The sequence below is a fragment of the Balearica regulorum genome, chromosome 12 (genome assembly GCF_011004875.1).
Source record: "Balearica regulorum gibbericeps isolate bBalReg1 chromosome 12, bBalReg1.pri, whole genome shotgun sequence".
In the NCBI taxonomy this organism is placed as follows: domain Eukaryota; kingdom Metazoa; phylum Chordata; class Aves; order Gruiformes; family Gruidae; genus Balearica; species Balearica regulorum.
In genome coordinates, this window is record NC_046195.1 from 1,838,776 (window position 1) to 1,855,707 (window position 16,932).

The following is a 16,932-nucleotide window of genomic DNA, read 5'->3' on the forward strand; positions in this document are numbered from 1 at the left end:
TGAGAAATATGATCTGTAATCCCAGCTTTTCCTCCCAAGTTTATTTAACTCGCCGACAGAATTTAGACATACTGGCAGGAGACCAACCAGCATGAGCGATTTTAATTAATTAAAAGCATCTGGTAATTTTAATAATTCCCTCCTCGCACATAACAGAAGCGGAAGATTTCTGTTGTGAAAAAAACCAGTTAGGGGGCAGGGCTGGAATTGATGCTGCAAGCAGAAAACACAGTTTATTAGCTTTGCATGCGAAGAGTGAGAGCTGAGTGATGATCTCTGCTTAGCAGGGCTTGTCCCTCCTCTCCCTGCGCGATCGCAGGGGATGCTGCGGCCGCAGGCTGCAGGGAATGTTTGTCTTGCACCTCGCTGGGTAGAAGAAGAGGTGAATTGAACAGCCAGCATTATTAATCTCTCGCTATAACGAGCAGCAAAATTTGTCAAAAGCGTGGCAACATCAAAACAGGTGCAGGAGTGGCATGGGAGGAGATTCAGGCCAAAATTAATTGCATCACAGGTCACTTGTTTCTTATCCGAGTCTTAAAAGAAAATTAATGAACTTTAACAAATGCCCAAACTATACTGAAATCAAGGAGTTTGCAGCAATTTAAGCCACTGGGGATAATGTTGATACCTCCTTCGTTTTTGAAGGTATTAGCCCCAAATAGCATGTTTGGAACCGCCTAAGCTTATCCCACACGAGAAGCACCCGGGGCACCCAGGTTAGATCCGTAACGCTACGTAACACCAGCGGAGAGAGACGGAGACTACTAGAGGGCAGCTCACCCCTCTCCCTAAGATCTGAGTCGCCTTTCGGACGTGTCTACCACTCCTCAGTGACTGAGAAGCACCTTGGCATGCCGAGGTTCTCTTTTTTTTGGACAAATCCAGGCCTCTGAGCAGTCTGGGCGAAAGGATGGAAGATGATTTAACCTGCTACGGTCTGGTGCCAAACTCTTCCAACTTTACTGCGGAAAGCCTGCTTTGCCAGCCCTAAGGAAAGGCTTTGCCTCCTTTTACAGCTCCTCCAAAGCTGGCCTACCGAGCAAAAGAGTCTTAGCTGTCTTGTCTTGATTTTTCCCCCCCCGTTATTTCGCTTGCTCCCATGACTGATGAAGATGTGGAGAAGTCAATGTTGCCATTATATCATCCACTTGGTTATTTTCTCTGTGTTCCTGAGCTGTACATCTTTTCTGCACTTTGTGATTCTACAGCACATCACAGAAACAGCAACCATACACAATCAGAGACCAAAAAAACCACAGTCAGATCAACGGAAAAGGGAAACAATTCTCTATTTAGATTGCTAGTCTAACTTTTGTTTATTAAAACCAAAATCTAAGAGGAAATCTCTCTGCTGATGATACAACCCTCCGGCTCCATTTAATGAAAGCTAAATGAATTTCCTCCGGCCTGCCACTTTCCTAAGCACCTTCAGGAGTTCTCCAGCAGAGAGAGGCAAGTCCTGACCAATCTTGGTCTTTCAGAAGGGGAAAAAAAAAATCTTTTCGGATCTTCTTTGCACATGACAGAAACAGAAAGGCAACTCCAATTCCCCTCCTCCTGCCCGCTGGCACATCATCTTTGATAGTTCGTGTTCATTTTATTGGGAAAACACGCTGTTTAACAGATTTGCCATTTCCTTAGTCCATTTAATGTTATAAACCCAAACCAAACAGCCACTTCCGAGCTACTCTATAGTGCCATCGAGCAACCTGCACCATGGAACTGCGTTATGATCAGTTTGGAAGACCCCATTCATCACTTGGAACAAGAGAGGTTTGCAATTCTTTCCATTTTTCCGCTCCTAAAGACATACTGAGCTCACAGATTGCTCCAGAGACCTGCATCCTGAAGGTAGCCAATGATTTGAGAAGATTAAAGTTATCTTAGTTGTATTTTCTCCCGGTCCTCTTACTCCAAAAGTTGTCAGGAAAGAAGGTGGTTTGAAAACTGGTATGAAAACTATCGTTTTGTAATATTAGTAAAATATTTCCTAATGCAAAGTCTCAAAAGCAGCTCTTACCTTACACTCGTCGTAGTCTCTGCGAACGTACAGTAGATAGATCAACCAGTTTTTCCTCTCTAGGACTGGTAACTCCGGTGCTACAGGTAAAATATTAACAGAATACAGGAAATCAGACCGATCGGCAGAGAAACTGGGCACAGCACAGAGATATTCCGAACCACCCGATCTGCAAGCACAACCGGGCAGTGCAATTAATCATTCGACTGGAGTGTGGACGTACAACCTGCGTCCAGTTTCGTTTTACCTCTCAAACTGATGGATAAAATGCATTGTTTAAAGTAGACACTAAATAAAACCACCACCTCGAAAGACTTGAGCGATCGGCTCTTTCTGGTGCGGTTACTGGAGCAAACGGCTCCAAGCACCAACTACGCCGCACAGGTTTTAATTCAACGCTAATGCCGGTTCGGTGGAATCGGTTCTTCCAAATATGCAAGAAGCGGCTCGGAGGAAACGAGTTCGATTCACATTTTGGAACTAGGGCAGAAGAATCAAAGGTCTTTAAAATAAATTTCTGGGAGTGAATGAGAAGAAAACGGGTGATACACACCAAAGGAGATTTTGGAGGTGTTGCTGGTCTGAAGGTGTGAATAAATTAAAGAGGTCAAATTTCGTTCTTTGAAACTGCGAAGGGACTGTGAAACATCACAGGTCTGAGATACTGTGAAGCTACTGGCAGAAAAACAGATTTGATGCAGTGGAGGAGAGAGACTTGTGCTCTAGCATTTCAATCCTAAGGAGCTTGCAGCAGTAATTATGGCAAATCACGAATGGATGTTGCTTAGTGATATTCATGTTGGGTTTAAAAGTTTAACACACTGCTGTGCATTTCATTAAGGCTTGAAATGTATTGCTTGTTACTCATTTCTACAGTTCAGATGCCGGTAGCTGCGAGGTAACTATAGCAACTGGCAAAAAAAGCTATATGTTTGCAAGTCAATATTATGACAGAAGCGCAGAAGCAAAGCAAGGCAAGGACGGTCGGAGGAGCCGGGGCAGCGGCAAGGGCGATTCAGCGCCTTCTCCCAGCCCCGTGGAGCATGGCACGGACCCGCAGCACCGACGGAGATGCAGGTTCAGCTTCCAGCAACCCAGAGCAGAAGGTTTTACTTGAAATGGTCCGCCGTTCCCTCTGCACTGGTCAATATCAGATGTAAGAGAGAAGAAACTCTGTAGCTGGAAGGACTGAATCGTGTTGGGAGGCATTTATCGGTGCAAAGAGTTATTATCTTTTAGAAACGCTGAGCTTTAATCATGCACGGATTGCATACCAGGCTCTCCCCCACAATTCACACCAAGTCTAGTACCACTGGGAGCACTTAAAAACAACCTGAATTTCTTCCACTGATAAAGTTGGGGAAAAAAAAAATTGTGAAGCCATTCTGGATTTGTTGTTGGGGTTTTTTTTGCTTAAATTCCAGAATATCCAGCCATATTTATAACAGAGCTGAGATTTAAGTGTGCATACCAGCAAATTAAGGTCAAATACCTTATAAAGAAGGTTCAACTATCCTAAAAACAAATAGAAAAACCACGATCCAAACAAAAAAGTAATCCAAACTAGCTAAGCTTACGGAAACCCACAGATCAGGGATCCAAATGCCCTCAAATTCTGCTCTGCTGTGTGATACCTGCATCTTTGTAAGGAAGCCATTGTAATATGCGTGTTCCCAGATCAGATTCACTGATTTCTGATGACTTCACATCTTCTATTTGCCCATCTTACAATGAAACCGTGAAGGGAAGAGTTAAGAGGCTGCCTAAATAGCTATACATTTATTGAAAAAACTCTATTTCATAAAGAGTCTGGAGGGCTGCTGTTCTGTAGTCTACTGAGGGGTTACAGATTTGTAATCACCTCCCCGTGTAAGTTACTACAGGTGCCAGGGTTTGACAGAACTTTCTTTTCCAGGGAACGCAGCACTTGGGGATGCTAGAAATGCACGGCAGCAAGCGGCCGGAGTCGCGTGCTCTTCCTGCGTAGTGTCTCCTGGTGCCACTACCCGATACAAAGCACTGAACCAGACATTAAAATATACAGAAAAACTACCTGGCTGGCGGAGATGGGAAAGAGTAAATTATGTTAGAGCCTACACAAATGCTAAGAGGACAGTACATCAGCGAGTGGATGGAAGATCGGTTGTTTTATTCCCAAAGCTTTTTCACACTTTTAAGACCAGAGGGACATTATACTCCACTCCCACACTACGGAAACGCCTGCTGAGAACAGGCTTGGGAAGGAAGAAATGCTGAATGTCAGAGTGAGTGCCGAGCAAAGTATCAAGCTGTAAAAGAAAAGGGTAAAACAGACACCGCCTGATTTCTGGGTCCAAGACTACAAAAACCCAGCGGAGTTACCTAAAAGAGAGAAAACAGAGAAATCAAAACACACCACGAGACACAGAAGTGAACGGCGTTCACATCTGCAGAGATAAAACAGTTTTGCTTCCCCCGGCGATACGCTGAGGAAAGCTACGTGGAATTGGGAAAACACATGGAGTTTTTACGCTCCTAAAACTCATTTGGAAATAGCAACAAACCTGACTGAGAGGACATTACTCTCTTTTTCCCTTTTCTTTTTCCCTAAGACAAGCAAATTGAAAAAAGGCAAACAATTCTGATGTCTTTCAAAAAAGATGTCTAGATTAATTCATAGATATAAGCGAATCTTATATCTGAACACATAGATTCATAAAATAAAGTTGCTAGGCTCCCTGAACCTATGTGAACAGTTTGACCGCTTCTCATAAAAAATCCAACCTGAACACCACAAACCAAATCTGGTGTGGAACCCACAAAGGACAGAGAAGGAGGACGTAGAAATTGTGATGGAATTAATAAATTTGACACAGGAACATGTCTGATCCCCTAAAAAAAGGGCTCTGGGAAGTAAGGGATTATTACCAGGCCTCTATACTCTATTCAGAGGCAGAAAGAAGTAACGCAAATTATTTATACACCTCTCCAGAGCCGCAACCACCTTAATCTGCATTTCTGTTTTTCCCAATGCAAACAGTGAGACACCCACTTCTGGTGCATTTATCTCCCTTAGGTTTGCTCCCCCAGATAAGGGCTGTCCCACTGCAAAGGGTCACTGCATTTTTCTGAAGAAAAGGGAAATACAAATCCCCAGCTGTTTGGGACTCTAGCTCCAGAGAAAGGGAATAAAACATTCTGTGCCTTCTGAAAGGACCTGATTCAATCATTGCTGGTCCTACTATCCACGTATTTTTTCCAAGTTTAGTAATTACCCACAGAATACCTAAAAAACCCACACACACAGATTATGTGTGTTGCTCAGCTCTTGCTGCATCAGCCTGAACGGCGATGTATGGCCGGATCCAGCCGGGGGGGCTGCTCCGAGGGGCAGAAAAACAGAAAGAAGCCCCTGCAGCACGTCTCGATCTTTTCAAGCACAAGGAACAATCGGGAAGAGCGGAGGCTCCATATGGCATATAATGGTTTGCAATCTCACACTAATTAGAACTGGGAACACATACTGCCGCTACCGGTTGCTCAGAAGGTTTCTGCACGGGGACAGGCCACTGAATTTGGCCTTGCCAGGAGGAGCCGAGCACATTCATCAAGTTCTTCTGGCTGTCTACATTGCAATTTTCCACCTCCTTCAATATATGGACCAGCAGAAGTTTCTCATATGTAACTCCTGTGGATCATATGAAGACGCGCTTTTCTTTGTCACCTTTTGCAGAGCCCTTGCAAATAATCCAGGCACTGCAGGGAAGCAGGGACTACAGGTTAGAAAACAGTAGTTTGTACCATTCTAGCAGAGGGGAGGAAAAAAAAAGAAAAGCCATTATTTTCTGTAAATCAATCTGCTGAAGGGCCAGTCCAAGAAAACACAGTTATCCAAAAACTTGGTATCACAGTGAGTATATAACTTGCATATTTATCTTTTGGCCTCTCTTTTCTGGGATTACAAAAGTCTTGTCTCATGAAGCAACTGCGACAGGGAGGCAGGAACCAAATCTATGATTAAATACCTCAGCCGAGAGACATGCCAGTTTCTTTGAAGTGTGTTTTGATTGAATTCAAAAGGGAATCCATCTGATCCCCCACTTTCTCGGTGGCCAGTGATTGATTGCACAAACCACTTCCAGCAATGTGATTTTTCTTTCTGACAATACTCCTTTAAGGAAACCACCGGAGCGGAAACCCCGACAGAATCAGAGTAAGATCATCAGGTTTGTATCTGTGCTGCGCTATCATCACTCTTTGCTTTATTCATCCTCTTATAGATTTTCTCAAGGGACCAGGGGAAAAAAAAACAAAACCAGAGTTATTCCCTTTTGTGTAAACCTCCCTAGGAAATTATTTTGTACTTGCATCTTCATTTGGGTAATTATAGCTTAGATATGAACTATCAAACAGTAGGTTTTAGATTTAATAAAAGGGGTTTGAAATTGCTGTAAAGAGAGAGGAGGAAGAAGAAAAAAAAAGCCCCAGAAGGCTCCTATCAGATTTTCTGGGGAAAACGATGGCTAAAGCACCAGCCATCCTCTTAAAGAAATTGCCAGGTGCAGAGAGACCACTTTTGTTGTGGGGACAGCCAAAGTAAAGTGGATTTGAACATAACGGCACAACTGTAGCCATCAGGCAGCTTTTCACCTTATTTCCTCCAGCGTGCAAACTAAGCAGCCTGGAGCACCCTAGCACCCTTCCTGTGAAAAGCACAGATCAGCTACGGCTCTCTGAGGTGGAGAAAGAGCTCAAGAACACATTTTAGTCTCATCAGAAATTTAAAAAAAAAATTTAAAAAAAATAAAAATCAGAGCCCGGTTCTTCCACATCAGCTTACTGGAAAGAGGCTGAGCCCCAGTTCACTCCCCATCCCTCCAGCTTTGCAACCCAACCTGCAGCGACCTGAGCAAGAGCAGCCAGAAGAGCCTGGAGGAGGAGTAGAGAAGCAAAAGACTCCGGAAGACACAAAGAAAAACCGGCCAAAACCCATAATAACCTAAACCCCACATAACATACAGCACAAGGAGAGAACAAAAAAATCTTCAGAAAAGTAATTAAATAAAAGTATTTTTATTTTTTATTCTGCAGCAGCCTCACGAGGCATCCATCGCAGCAGGTACCACATACATGGGTAAGACTATCCAAAAGGCCTAATTTAGATCCTGACTCAGCTGTCCCTTTCCAAATGCTAATTAAAAACTGCATGTTGTAAACCAGCATTGAAGCACACAGGTATTTTCAAAATAAACACACACAGAGGCAATGACTCAAGTCTCTATTGTAATATTTTGCTATTAAGAGAGCCGCACCAAAGAAGAATTTGGTAAAGTGCATCTTGCTCTGAAGAAATCAAAGCGGGAAGCTTTGCTGCGGCGAAGCCACGAGGGAGCGAGGTTATCTTCTCCCACCATCAGGCAAGGCACAGAAGCAGGATTGATCTTTTCGATTATGAGATTCATTTCCCATTTTAAAGTAATTCCGGTCATCGGCTTAACAGCAAACTCAAAACAGCATAAAGGCAATTCACTCGCCGCTGCAGGAGAGCATCCAAATCCGAGAGGCAACGCATCAAAGTCCTTCAGGACCAACATCTGCCCCATCCCTCAATTCCCAACGCATCATCCTAGAGACATTTGCTGACATTATTGCCAGGGTTACAATTATTCCCGCTTGCAGAGCCTGGGGAAGGTTACAGTCCAAAATGAAGCTCGGCGCTCTCACAACCATGTTAAATAAACATTGATAGGGAGGGAAAGGCAAGGATGAAACCGGCTGTCCATATCTCCTTTCTGCCTTGAGCTTCACAATGCCAGGAATTACATTTACTGTTTGTAAAAACCGGGGAAAGACAGATAAAGTGCATCTTCTAAACAAAAATAATACAAAAATAATAAGGGACAAACTCAAAGGGCTGCTTTAAACCGATGTTCTGCTGCCAGGGAATTGTATTTTCCAAAAGAAGGTACGAATAACGGATAGAAAGCATTTTTAAGCTCTAATCTCAAGGCCTTTAGATTTAAAAATAACAGACAGCCTTGATAGCAGTGAAGCATCCTACAGATTCCCAGCTAGGCCGGTGCACAGATTAATTTCACAAGAAATCCTCTTCCTTACTCACTCAAAGGCTTTTATTGAGAACATAGCAATCTAAATACATTATGGCTTTGAAAGAAAACGAACAGAGGAATGTTGGCCTTCCTACGCCCGGATCTATCCTTGGAGTTTGAAAACGGAGACATAATGTATTCAAAACTCAGTAACGATGAAAAATAACTCCAAAAAATCACCACCCAGAGGAGGTTGCTGTATTTCACCCATCGCGTGTGAGTATACATATACATATGTGAGAATACAGGCGTCTGCGTACCCAGATACCTGCAAAACAGATATAAACAACAGAAAAAAGGAGCGAGCCCTTTGCTGTCACCATTCTCTCTGTTTAATCCCCTTCCCTCTGTTTTTTCCTTTTGCAAATTGCTGCTCAACACCTTTAAATCAAACAATAAACCCGTATGGTTCCTCGTTATTTACAGTCAGCTGGGGTTAATGAAACTCATCATATACAATTCTGGCGCTGGCAAGAAAGCCATAATTCATAGCTGTGATCTTCCTATCGTGTATTAATAGCTTCACAATACACAGAGAAAACTGGAAGGAGGCTGAAAAACAGCAGCAGGTTTAAACAAAAAAGCAACATTTCTGACTCTACACCTCCCCCTGCAGGAAAATTAGCCAGAGCTATATATATAGAAGAGCTGAAAATTGTTGTCTTCAAGCTGATTTATACACTACGGCGAAGGAAAAAAAAAGGTGATTTTCTGTTGTTAGTTTACACTGCATAAATCTTAAAGAGCTGCTAGCTCAGACTTCAGTGGTTTTTCTGATTTAAGACATTTAAAGTTCTGAGTTACTCCAAATAAAAACGTTTTTATTTACAAAGCAAATACCTACACTGATTATTCAATATAAATGCCTTCTCCTATGGTGCTGCTCAAGTTTAACCTTAAGGTAAAGTGGGAAGATCTGTAAATAAATACACACTTGTGACCATTCCGGACTTCCCGATGCCACAGGGATGTTCCCAGTGGCAGAACCAGTCTGGTTACGGGGAAATCTCCGTTAGCAGTACAAGGCTGATGAGATCCCACTCTGCCATCCTGACTCCCTTCGATGAGAGAAGGGGGAATTACATACATGCACAAGTACATTAGCCTAATTGTTGCGAAACAAAAAAAAATTGATTTGAGCTTAATATTGCTTAACTCAAGCCTAAAATTTGATTCCAATAAAATTGGAGTGAATTTTAGGAAGAAATACGTACTTTAAAAAGGAAGTTGGAAACGTATCATCTTCTTGATTTGCTCAAAAAAAACCCAAACAACTGAAAGCTCGTTTCCTCTGCACGAGCCAGTTTTGACGGTCAGTGCTGACTGCTGAGCAGAGGCACGCGCTCCAAATAGAAGAAAAACAAGGATCTGAAAGTGCTTTTGCTATTTTTGCTTTTAAACGCGCCCTAATCTAGAAAAAATAAGCTGATTCACCGCAAGAGTTCTCAAATCCCCAAGGATGCAGACTCTACGCTTGGAGATATTCAAGGAGCCAGGCCCCTGGCATAGCACCCCAACTGTTGTTTTCTCCATTTAAACCTTTTTTTTTTTTTTTCCTGCTTGATGCCTTGTGCTCTTGTAGGCAAGAAGGAGACCGGGCTCCCTCTGGGTGTCTATTTGCCAACGCTGTTCCTAAATAAAGGAGGTAGAGTACGCCATCGCAGAGGGCTTCCGAAGAAAATGGCTTATAAATAGCACGGGAGGCCCAAGAGATTAACTGGTGACTACCCACTGTCTCCTCCCACAGCAAAGCAGGGATGGAAGATATTTCCCCCGCAAACCAAGCAACACTGGCTGCAGGCATTCCCAAAATAACCTGCGTAACCAGCTTCTCATTAATTCCGCTATCGGGAGCACGGTAGTTTGGGGATTTCCAGTCTAATCCTTCCTTTGGCTTAAATTCTTACGCTTAGTCTTTTTTCTGTCTCCGGCGCGAGGTATTTTACAGAGAAATTGAAACTAAAGTCATTATAAGGCATTTGTAAAAAAAGCTTTCTTCTTAAAAAAAAAAAAAAATAAAATTACAAAAGGGAGAGCACCACAAGCCAGCCCTGATGGTCTCTGAAATTTCCCCACTCAATACGGAGTAATACCTAGAACCGAAGCTGTCCTCATTTCATCCACTGCAAAAGAAGAATATTTTAAACTTGGTCTTGCAAACGGTTCAACATTTCCTACTCCCTGAGCCTATTTTTTGAATGCGCAAAATTTTGCAGACTTGTTGCCTCAGGATAAAGTTTTCCAGGTCTTATGCCTGTCCCAGGATGAATATTTCCAACCTTCACTCTTCCCTACTGCACGAATGTCTTAACGATATGGTCTTTAATTACACGAGCACATGTACAATTACAGGAACACGCCAGTATTTTCAGCAGGTTCCCCGCCTCATCCTCCTGACGATGAATATAAAAATGAATCAAGGTCAGATAGTGAATGAAATCTTTGAGAAATATGAATAAAACAGTGACTAAATCACAGGATTTCTGCAGCGCCTGTTACGCAGCTTAAAACGTCTGCGGCAAAGGGGACAGACCCTGGAAGGAGTGAATGAACAGTCTCTTCGTTACGACACTGTAAAACTGCAAGAAACCTCACTCCGATTTCTGTCACAAAGCTGGAAAAAACAAGAATTGTCTCTTCAGAGCCTTTAATGGATAACGCACGGTTTTGAGTACGACACAGAAGAACCTTCCAGCACCAGGGAATTTATCTATGGGATTTGATAGCTGAAGATAAACACGACAACAGGCTCTGCACTGAATAACGGAGACATCTTTTATTTCAAAAGCCCTCGGTGAGCTGTTCCTTTTTCGGCGAGTCCCATCATTCCTGCGCAATGGATGATGTTGGAGAGCTGGGCCAAAGCCAACGCGTAATGATGTCATTAAAGACTCAACGGCTCGAACTCAAGTTGCACAGACAACGTTAATTCTGACATTCTTGAGTGGGATGCATCTCCCTCAAGTGAAGTGCCTGAAAATGAAGACATCTAAGTTACTTGCCTCACGTTGTCTTTATGGTAGAGGAATACGTGTCCTCGGGGAGCGATTCGTCGCATCCCAAGATAGGTGGCTGGGAGAGGTCAGAGGAATGGCATCAGACAGGCTTTCCACCGACTGAATACGGAGCACAGGTGATCTCCTCAGCCTTGCTCTACGTCAGAGATATCTCAATTCAAAAAGATGAATCCCAGCCTTCCTAAATTTACTTCCTATTTTTTATAAAATTATTTTTAAATTCACAATAGGAGGTGCCATTTTATCTGTAAGCAGCACGCCCCCAGACAAACGTGAAGGTGAATGCTTTAAAATACAAAAGAAACTCGCCTAGCACCAAGGACTTTCAAAGGACCTCAAAAAATAAATTCACCAATTTCAATGTCATCCTAAAGTAATATGCTGCAACCCTACAGTTAGCTCCTCCGAAGCTGGGCTAACAAACTTCACCCTCCACCTGATCCTAATCCAGTGTAATATATGTCTTAATTAGCAAATTATAAAAAAAAAAAGTCAGATTATACTTGCTTTCTACAAGAGGTGGCACTTTTATGGCACTTTTCATTGCCAAATTAAGTTTGCAGCGGGCTTAAGAAGCAGATACAGATTTTCCTCTTTACAGAGAGGAAATGAAGTAGGTTGACAACCGCCAAAAGATGTAAAGCTAGAACCGAAACCGTGAATCTGCATATTTAAAAATGAGCACTAAAACTTTACGGTGATACCAGGCTTGAGAGAAAAAACACACCTGCTATGGTGTCTGCAAAGGGTTCCTTGATCCTGTAATCACAGATATTAACGTACACACACAAGAGGGCAGAGCTGTGCTAGCACATTCAAACTTAAATATTACCAGTTCTTTGCGGCTCAGGGATTACTGGGCTGTTATTTTGGGGAGAAGAGGATGAAGTATTTTATACAGTTGAATTACCCAAAATTAATAATTTGGGGGTTTTTTTAATCTTGCCATTCAAAACTAACAGATCCTGAACAAAATATACATGGCACTACTACCCACTTATGGAAGAGAGATGAAAATATCTAATTCTCTTACATAAAACAATGATGTAATTACCAACTAATCTATGTTATTTTCTTCCCACAAGGTTGTAGGTTTGAATAGGCTAAAAAAATCCATCTTGCACATTGCCAAATAGAAACAAATTGGTATGTACAGACACGGGAACTGCATTTGCTCCCCGCCAAACAGGACATTCCCACTAACGTCTTTCTTTTTGACACACTTAAAAGTATTAATTAATTTAACTCAAGGGGGGTTGGTTTTTATCTGGATTTGTCAGGCAGCTTCACTGTTATGAGTTCAAAGGCAGCTTTGAAGCTGGCTCAAAGAACGGATTTATATTGATTTAAGGAAATGTATCAGGAATTCAGAAATTATCAGCTCTGAAAGTGCACAGAATCGACTCCTCAGGGTACTAAAAAGTTCCTGCTCTTCAGAGTGCTCGAGCCGTTAAAAAACTTGCGGGATCCCTTAAAATATCTGCAGGAGCAGGAGGGATCCCCATCGGTTCATCTGTGTGAGCGGGAGCCGCCCAGAGAGAGCGCAAGGTGCATTTTTGCAGGAGGGATGATCAGAAGCCGCTTATTACTTCTGCATAATCTGAAAGTTATTTATTACCTGACAGTCCCATTTTGAGATTGCTTATCGTGACAAGCACTTCCTAACCAGAGTCAATACTGGCTAAAGCGAGCTTTACTGCCCGTCAAATCAGCACGTGCAATTAGTTTTTATTAGAACCCATTAACTACACCCTTGGCTTCAAGGATGAGCACCCACACGGAAAGGATGGCACTATCAGTAGTTGAGCTAAATACTGACATGGGATTTAGCTGGACAAGAATAACACACACCACTTGAGAAGATTTCAAAATTCGATTAAACAAAAGAAACTACCCTGCTAAGATGCAAAGTACTGTGTCATCGTCATCTATATAGGTTTCTATGTGGTAAAAGTGTGGTAACTTTGAGCCACAAAGAACAACACCCTCATTACCGCAGAGTTTAAGTACAGGATACAACCACAGCTTTAAAACACACATTTACATCATGCGCTTCCCTATTTCTATTAGCTAATTCATCTGCAACAGCCAAATCGAATCGAACTTTTCTATTACTTACAAAGCGACACCAAGCGCTTGCGTGTGCTGATAAACCTACCTCATCAGCTGTTTTAATCTCAGGTCAGCAACTTACTTTCTGAATGCAATAAAAGCAGAGGGAACTTCATTTCTTCCCTTTCAATGTCTCGCCGTGGCCTTACAAGACATTTTTGCTAGTTACACTTGCCATTATACAAGACAGAAATGGAACTCGCCGGAGGGAAAAAAAAAAAATAAGATGAAGACTCACAGGCCTTGAAACACCCAGACACCTGGTTTATTTTACAGAAGTGCTCTGATGGGATGCGTTGAGCATGTTAAAATGCCCAACAGGCAGACCTGACCGCTAAAATTTCTCCCTGTAAAATTTCTCCCATACATCTCACCCGCACCCTTCAGTACTACCTTTAACAGCACTCAAAAGGCCAAGTAGTACATTGCAATACATCCATTTATAAGATATTTTTTCATTTATCGTCTCCAAATGTTTTGTTAACTGAAAGCCCGCAGCATCCGAATACCATCATCGGATATTAGACCAATCTTGTGGGTGATAAATGGGAAGAAACAAAAGTCAAAGCACTTTGCCAAAGGTCGCAGTTAATCCAAGGCAGAATTCCTTGCTTCAAACCCTAGGAAAAAACCATACCTACAAAGCATCCAAAAAATATCCTAATGCCCAGGACTGGGGAGAACACTTAATCCCTGCTAATCCTTTTACAATTCACAAGGGGAAGATTTTCGCTTTGAAAATTATCTACCTCACCCTTCCTTGGGTAAACAGAGAGATGGTTGGTAACAATTCAGAGTTCTCCTTCTCCACAGTCTCATGGATTTCTAGCCCAAGCTCTTCCAGTGACTCAAGTGAAATCTATTTTATTTTGCTTCAGTGTGTTTATTATAGTGTGTGTATATATATATTAGGATTCTACCCTGTTATTAAAAAGCCATCATGTATCTCAAAAAATCTGAGGTCTAATATTTATGTAGAAATCCAAATGCATTTAAAATTGTTCCATTAACCTCCGAACTGTTATTAGACTAACATGAGCCCAGAACTTCCTTTCTAAATATTTTTTTCCATGATAAATGGAAATAAATTCAAGATACGTTCCATAAAAATCAACAATACAAGCTGGTAAAAATGCTTCTCCACTACAGTACTATCAGTTACTATAAAAATTACTTGATTGGCCTGTGTGGCAAAAGGAAAGTGGAAAGATGGGAGGCAGCCTATTTCAATTCAAAACCAGTAAAGCATTTCGGAAAATATCTGATTAATTTAAAATGCAGCAGGGAGATTAAAACCCCATCTCAGCAGGCTGATATTAACTCTACATCGCTTCAAGGAACAGGGCTGCCTTTATTCTACCATCAATTGCATGGGGACAAAATATCAACACGGGGAGAGTTATGGATCTTGATGTAGCAACAAAGGGAATTGATTTTCAGAGCAGCTCTCCCTACGGGGGGTAAAGGACAAAATAATGAATGGTTTTAGCTACTAACGTGTCAGCTGCTGAATAATGGTTGTCACCAAGTGCAGCTACAAGATACTCCGAGGAGTTTGCCTTCCGCCGGGCCCTTTAATTTAGATTGCTAGATGTTGAGATTTCTGACCCGATCGCTGCGTACGACGCCTTTCCCCACCACCACCGCAGGCTGCTCCAGACCCTTTATGCGCTTGTTGAAAGCTCATCGTCTTCCCTTTGGGCTGACCCGCCTGCAAGACAGACTTTCTTAAATCCCAACCCCTCGGGTTTTCGCAACCTAAAAGCCACATGATGGATCAGCCCTGATGGCAGCCAACTGAAGAGCAAATTCTGCCTCTTAACTCAAAGTTATTCTAGTTTTAGAGCCGTAAGACCAGGTTGCTAAACCTTTTTTACATTTTTTTCTTGTCTAACGGACAGGATCAAACGAGCATCCACGGGAGGAAAGCAACGCAACAGCGAGGGGAAGCCGCGCGACTTGCGGGTTGCACGGTTCAACAGTATTCAATGTATTCTCATCTGCATCAGACTGAGAACGCCGTCTTCTGGCGTTCCTTCTGGTTAAGCAACAAACCTTGCGCGTATGTTTTGTCATTCAAATGACTTTTTGCAAATTTGACATCACGTTCTCAAGCACATACGTTTAATACCTTCCTCCTACCCAGTACACGACAATCTGAATCCATTAAAGTTAGGACTTCAGCGATGACATGGTCATACTCTACTATATTGCGTACAATGACTTTCTTTAGTTCCTGCAATACCCGCTCTGTCTGGGCATAAATTTTATCCACTCCAAACTGTTCGTAGGAGACCATAATATACCATCTGGTCTCTGTATTTCATAGACCTGCTTGCATTAATGTTGGTTTCGGGATCTCTCTTGCATCCTACTTGAAAATCCGATGGAAATGTAAAAAGGCAAATTGCCGCAACAGAAAGTTACCATTCAGTGTTTAAAAATGTCAGTTTAAAATAAGTTGAGCAGCACTGCTCTGTTCACACAGAACTGATGTCAATTTGCCTGGCTCCTTAAAGTTCACCATAATTCTCAGCGAAACTAAAATAGGATGAGATACTTCATTCAGAAGTTCTAGAAAAATCCAATTCAGAAAAAAAAAACACCCAACAACCTGTCATGGGAAAAAGATGCTGTTCTTTCATGCCAATCTCCACAAAAGCACATACATCACTTTTATTCTTTCCCTTCCTCCCTCACGTGCCCCCAGCATCACACCCACACACAAAGCGCGCTGTTACATCGCTCCCTGTTACAAATCTTTTCGCCGCCCTCATTTCCTAGAGATTAACGATCGGGCAGCACAAATCAGCTTTTGCCCGCTGCACTGAAGGCAACACAGTCAAATGTTAAACAGCAAAGCACAAAGGCTTCCAAAGCATTTAATTTAAGAACTACCCGAGGTGTGCCAGGTACCGGAGGTGCTTCAATTTACCCTAAGAGCCACAAAACACAGTTACAAAAGTCACAGGCTCAATTATATTTTTAAGTCACCATAGTTAATTTTGAGCCAAGGGTCGTATTGATATAAAAGGGAGATCCGGAGCCACGAATAACTGGATTTCATTTACTACTTTCTCCCCTCTGGCACGCAGTTGTGCGAACACCGACACCAGATGAAGGAGCCGGGAGGAACACTGCCTGGTGATGGAGACAGAACGATTCTTTCGCACGGCCTTTGCCCAGCCTCAGGCTTCCAACCTTAAAACACCTGAAGGAATGTCGGTATTGGTCCTTTTTAAACAAGCGGCCAGCTCTGCTTCAGGGCTGTTAATGCAAAATGCTGCTGAGTAGGAGAGAAAACTCTTCCTCGGGTGCCAAGAACAAGCAGCCCTTTATCAAACAGCAGGCGGGATCTGGAGAAACAAGCCCCGTTAAGAAAGTTGCAACCACCACGGTTCATTCTCCCAAACAATCAATATTAAATTGCACACATCTAAAAGCAGGAAGGCACTTGATGAACAGTCTAACAAGCAAGCTGACAGAGGCATGACAGCTTCTATCCAGCACACCTCCACCGCTTGTTTGTACGGCTGATGGCCCCATCTTTCTTTTTCAGCTATTCTGTTCGCTCATGAATTATGCAGAGTTGATTTAATAGATCTGAGCCCGCCAGGAAAACACCATCAGCCTGATCCCTTTACAGATGTTTCATTTAGGGAACTCGCAAATGTACGCTGTCCTGTAAAAT

General features: G+C 42.5%; 1 protein-coding gene across 1 annotated transcript in view; it reads right to left on the bottom strand.

Annotated features, from left to right (window-relative positions):
• The window catches only part of BBS4 (Bardet-Biedl syndrome 4), a 37,660-nt gene that overhangs the window by 17,849 nt on the left and 2,879 nt on the right, over nt 1-16,932 (bottom strand). The window contains exon 3 of the mRNA XM_075764973.1: nt 2,024-2,103. Within this exon, the coding sequence (XP_075621088.1) occupies nt 2,024-2,103 (80 nt within the window). The remainder of the gene's footprint in view (nt 1-2,023; nt 2,104-16,932) is intronic.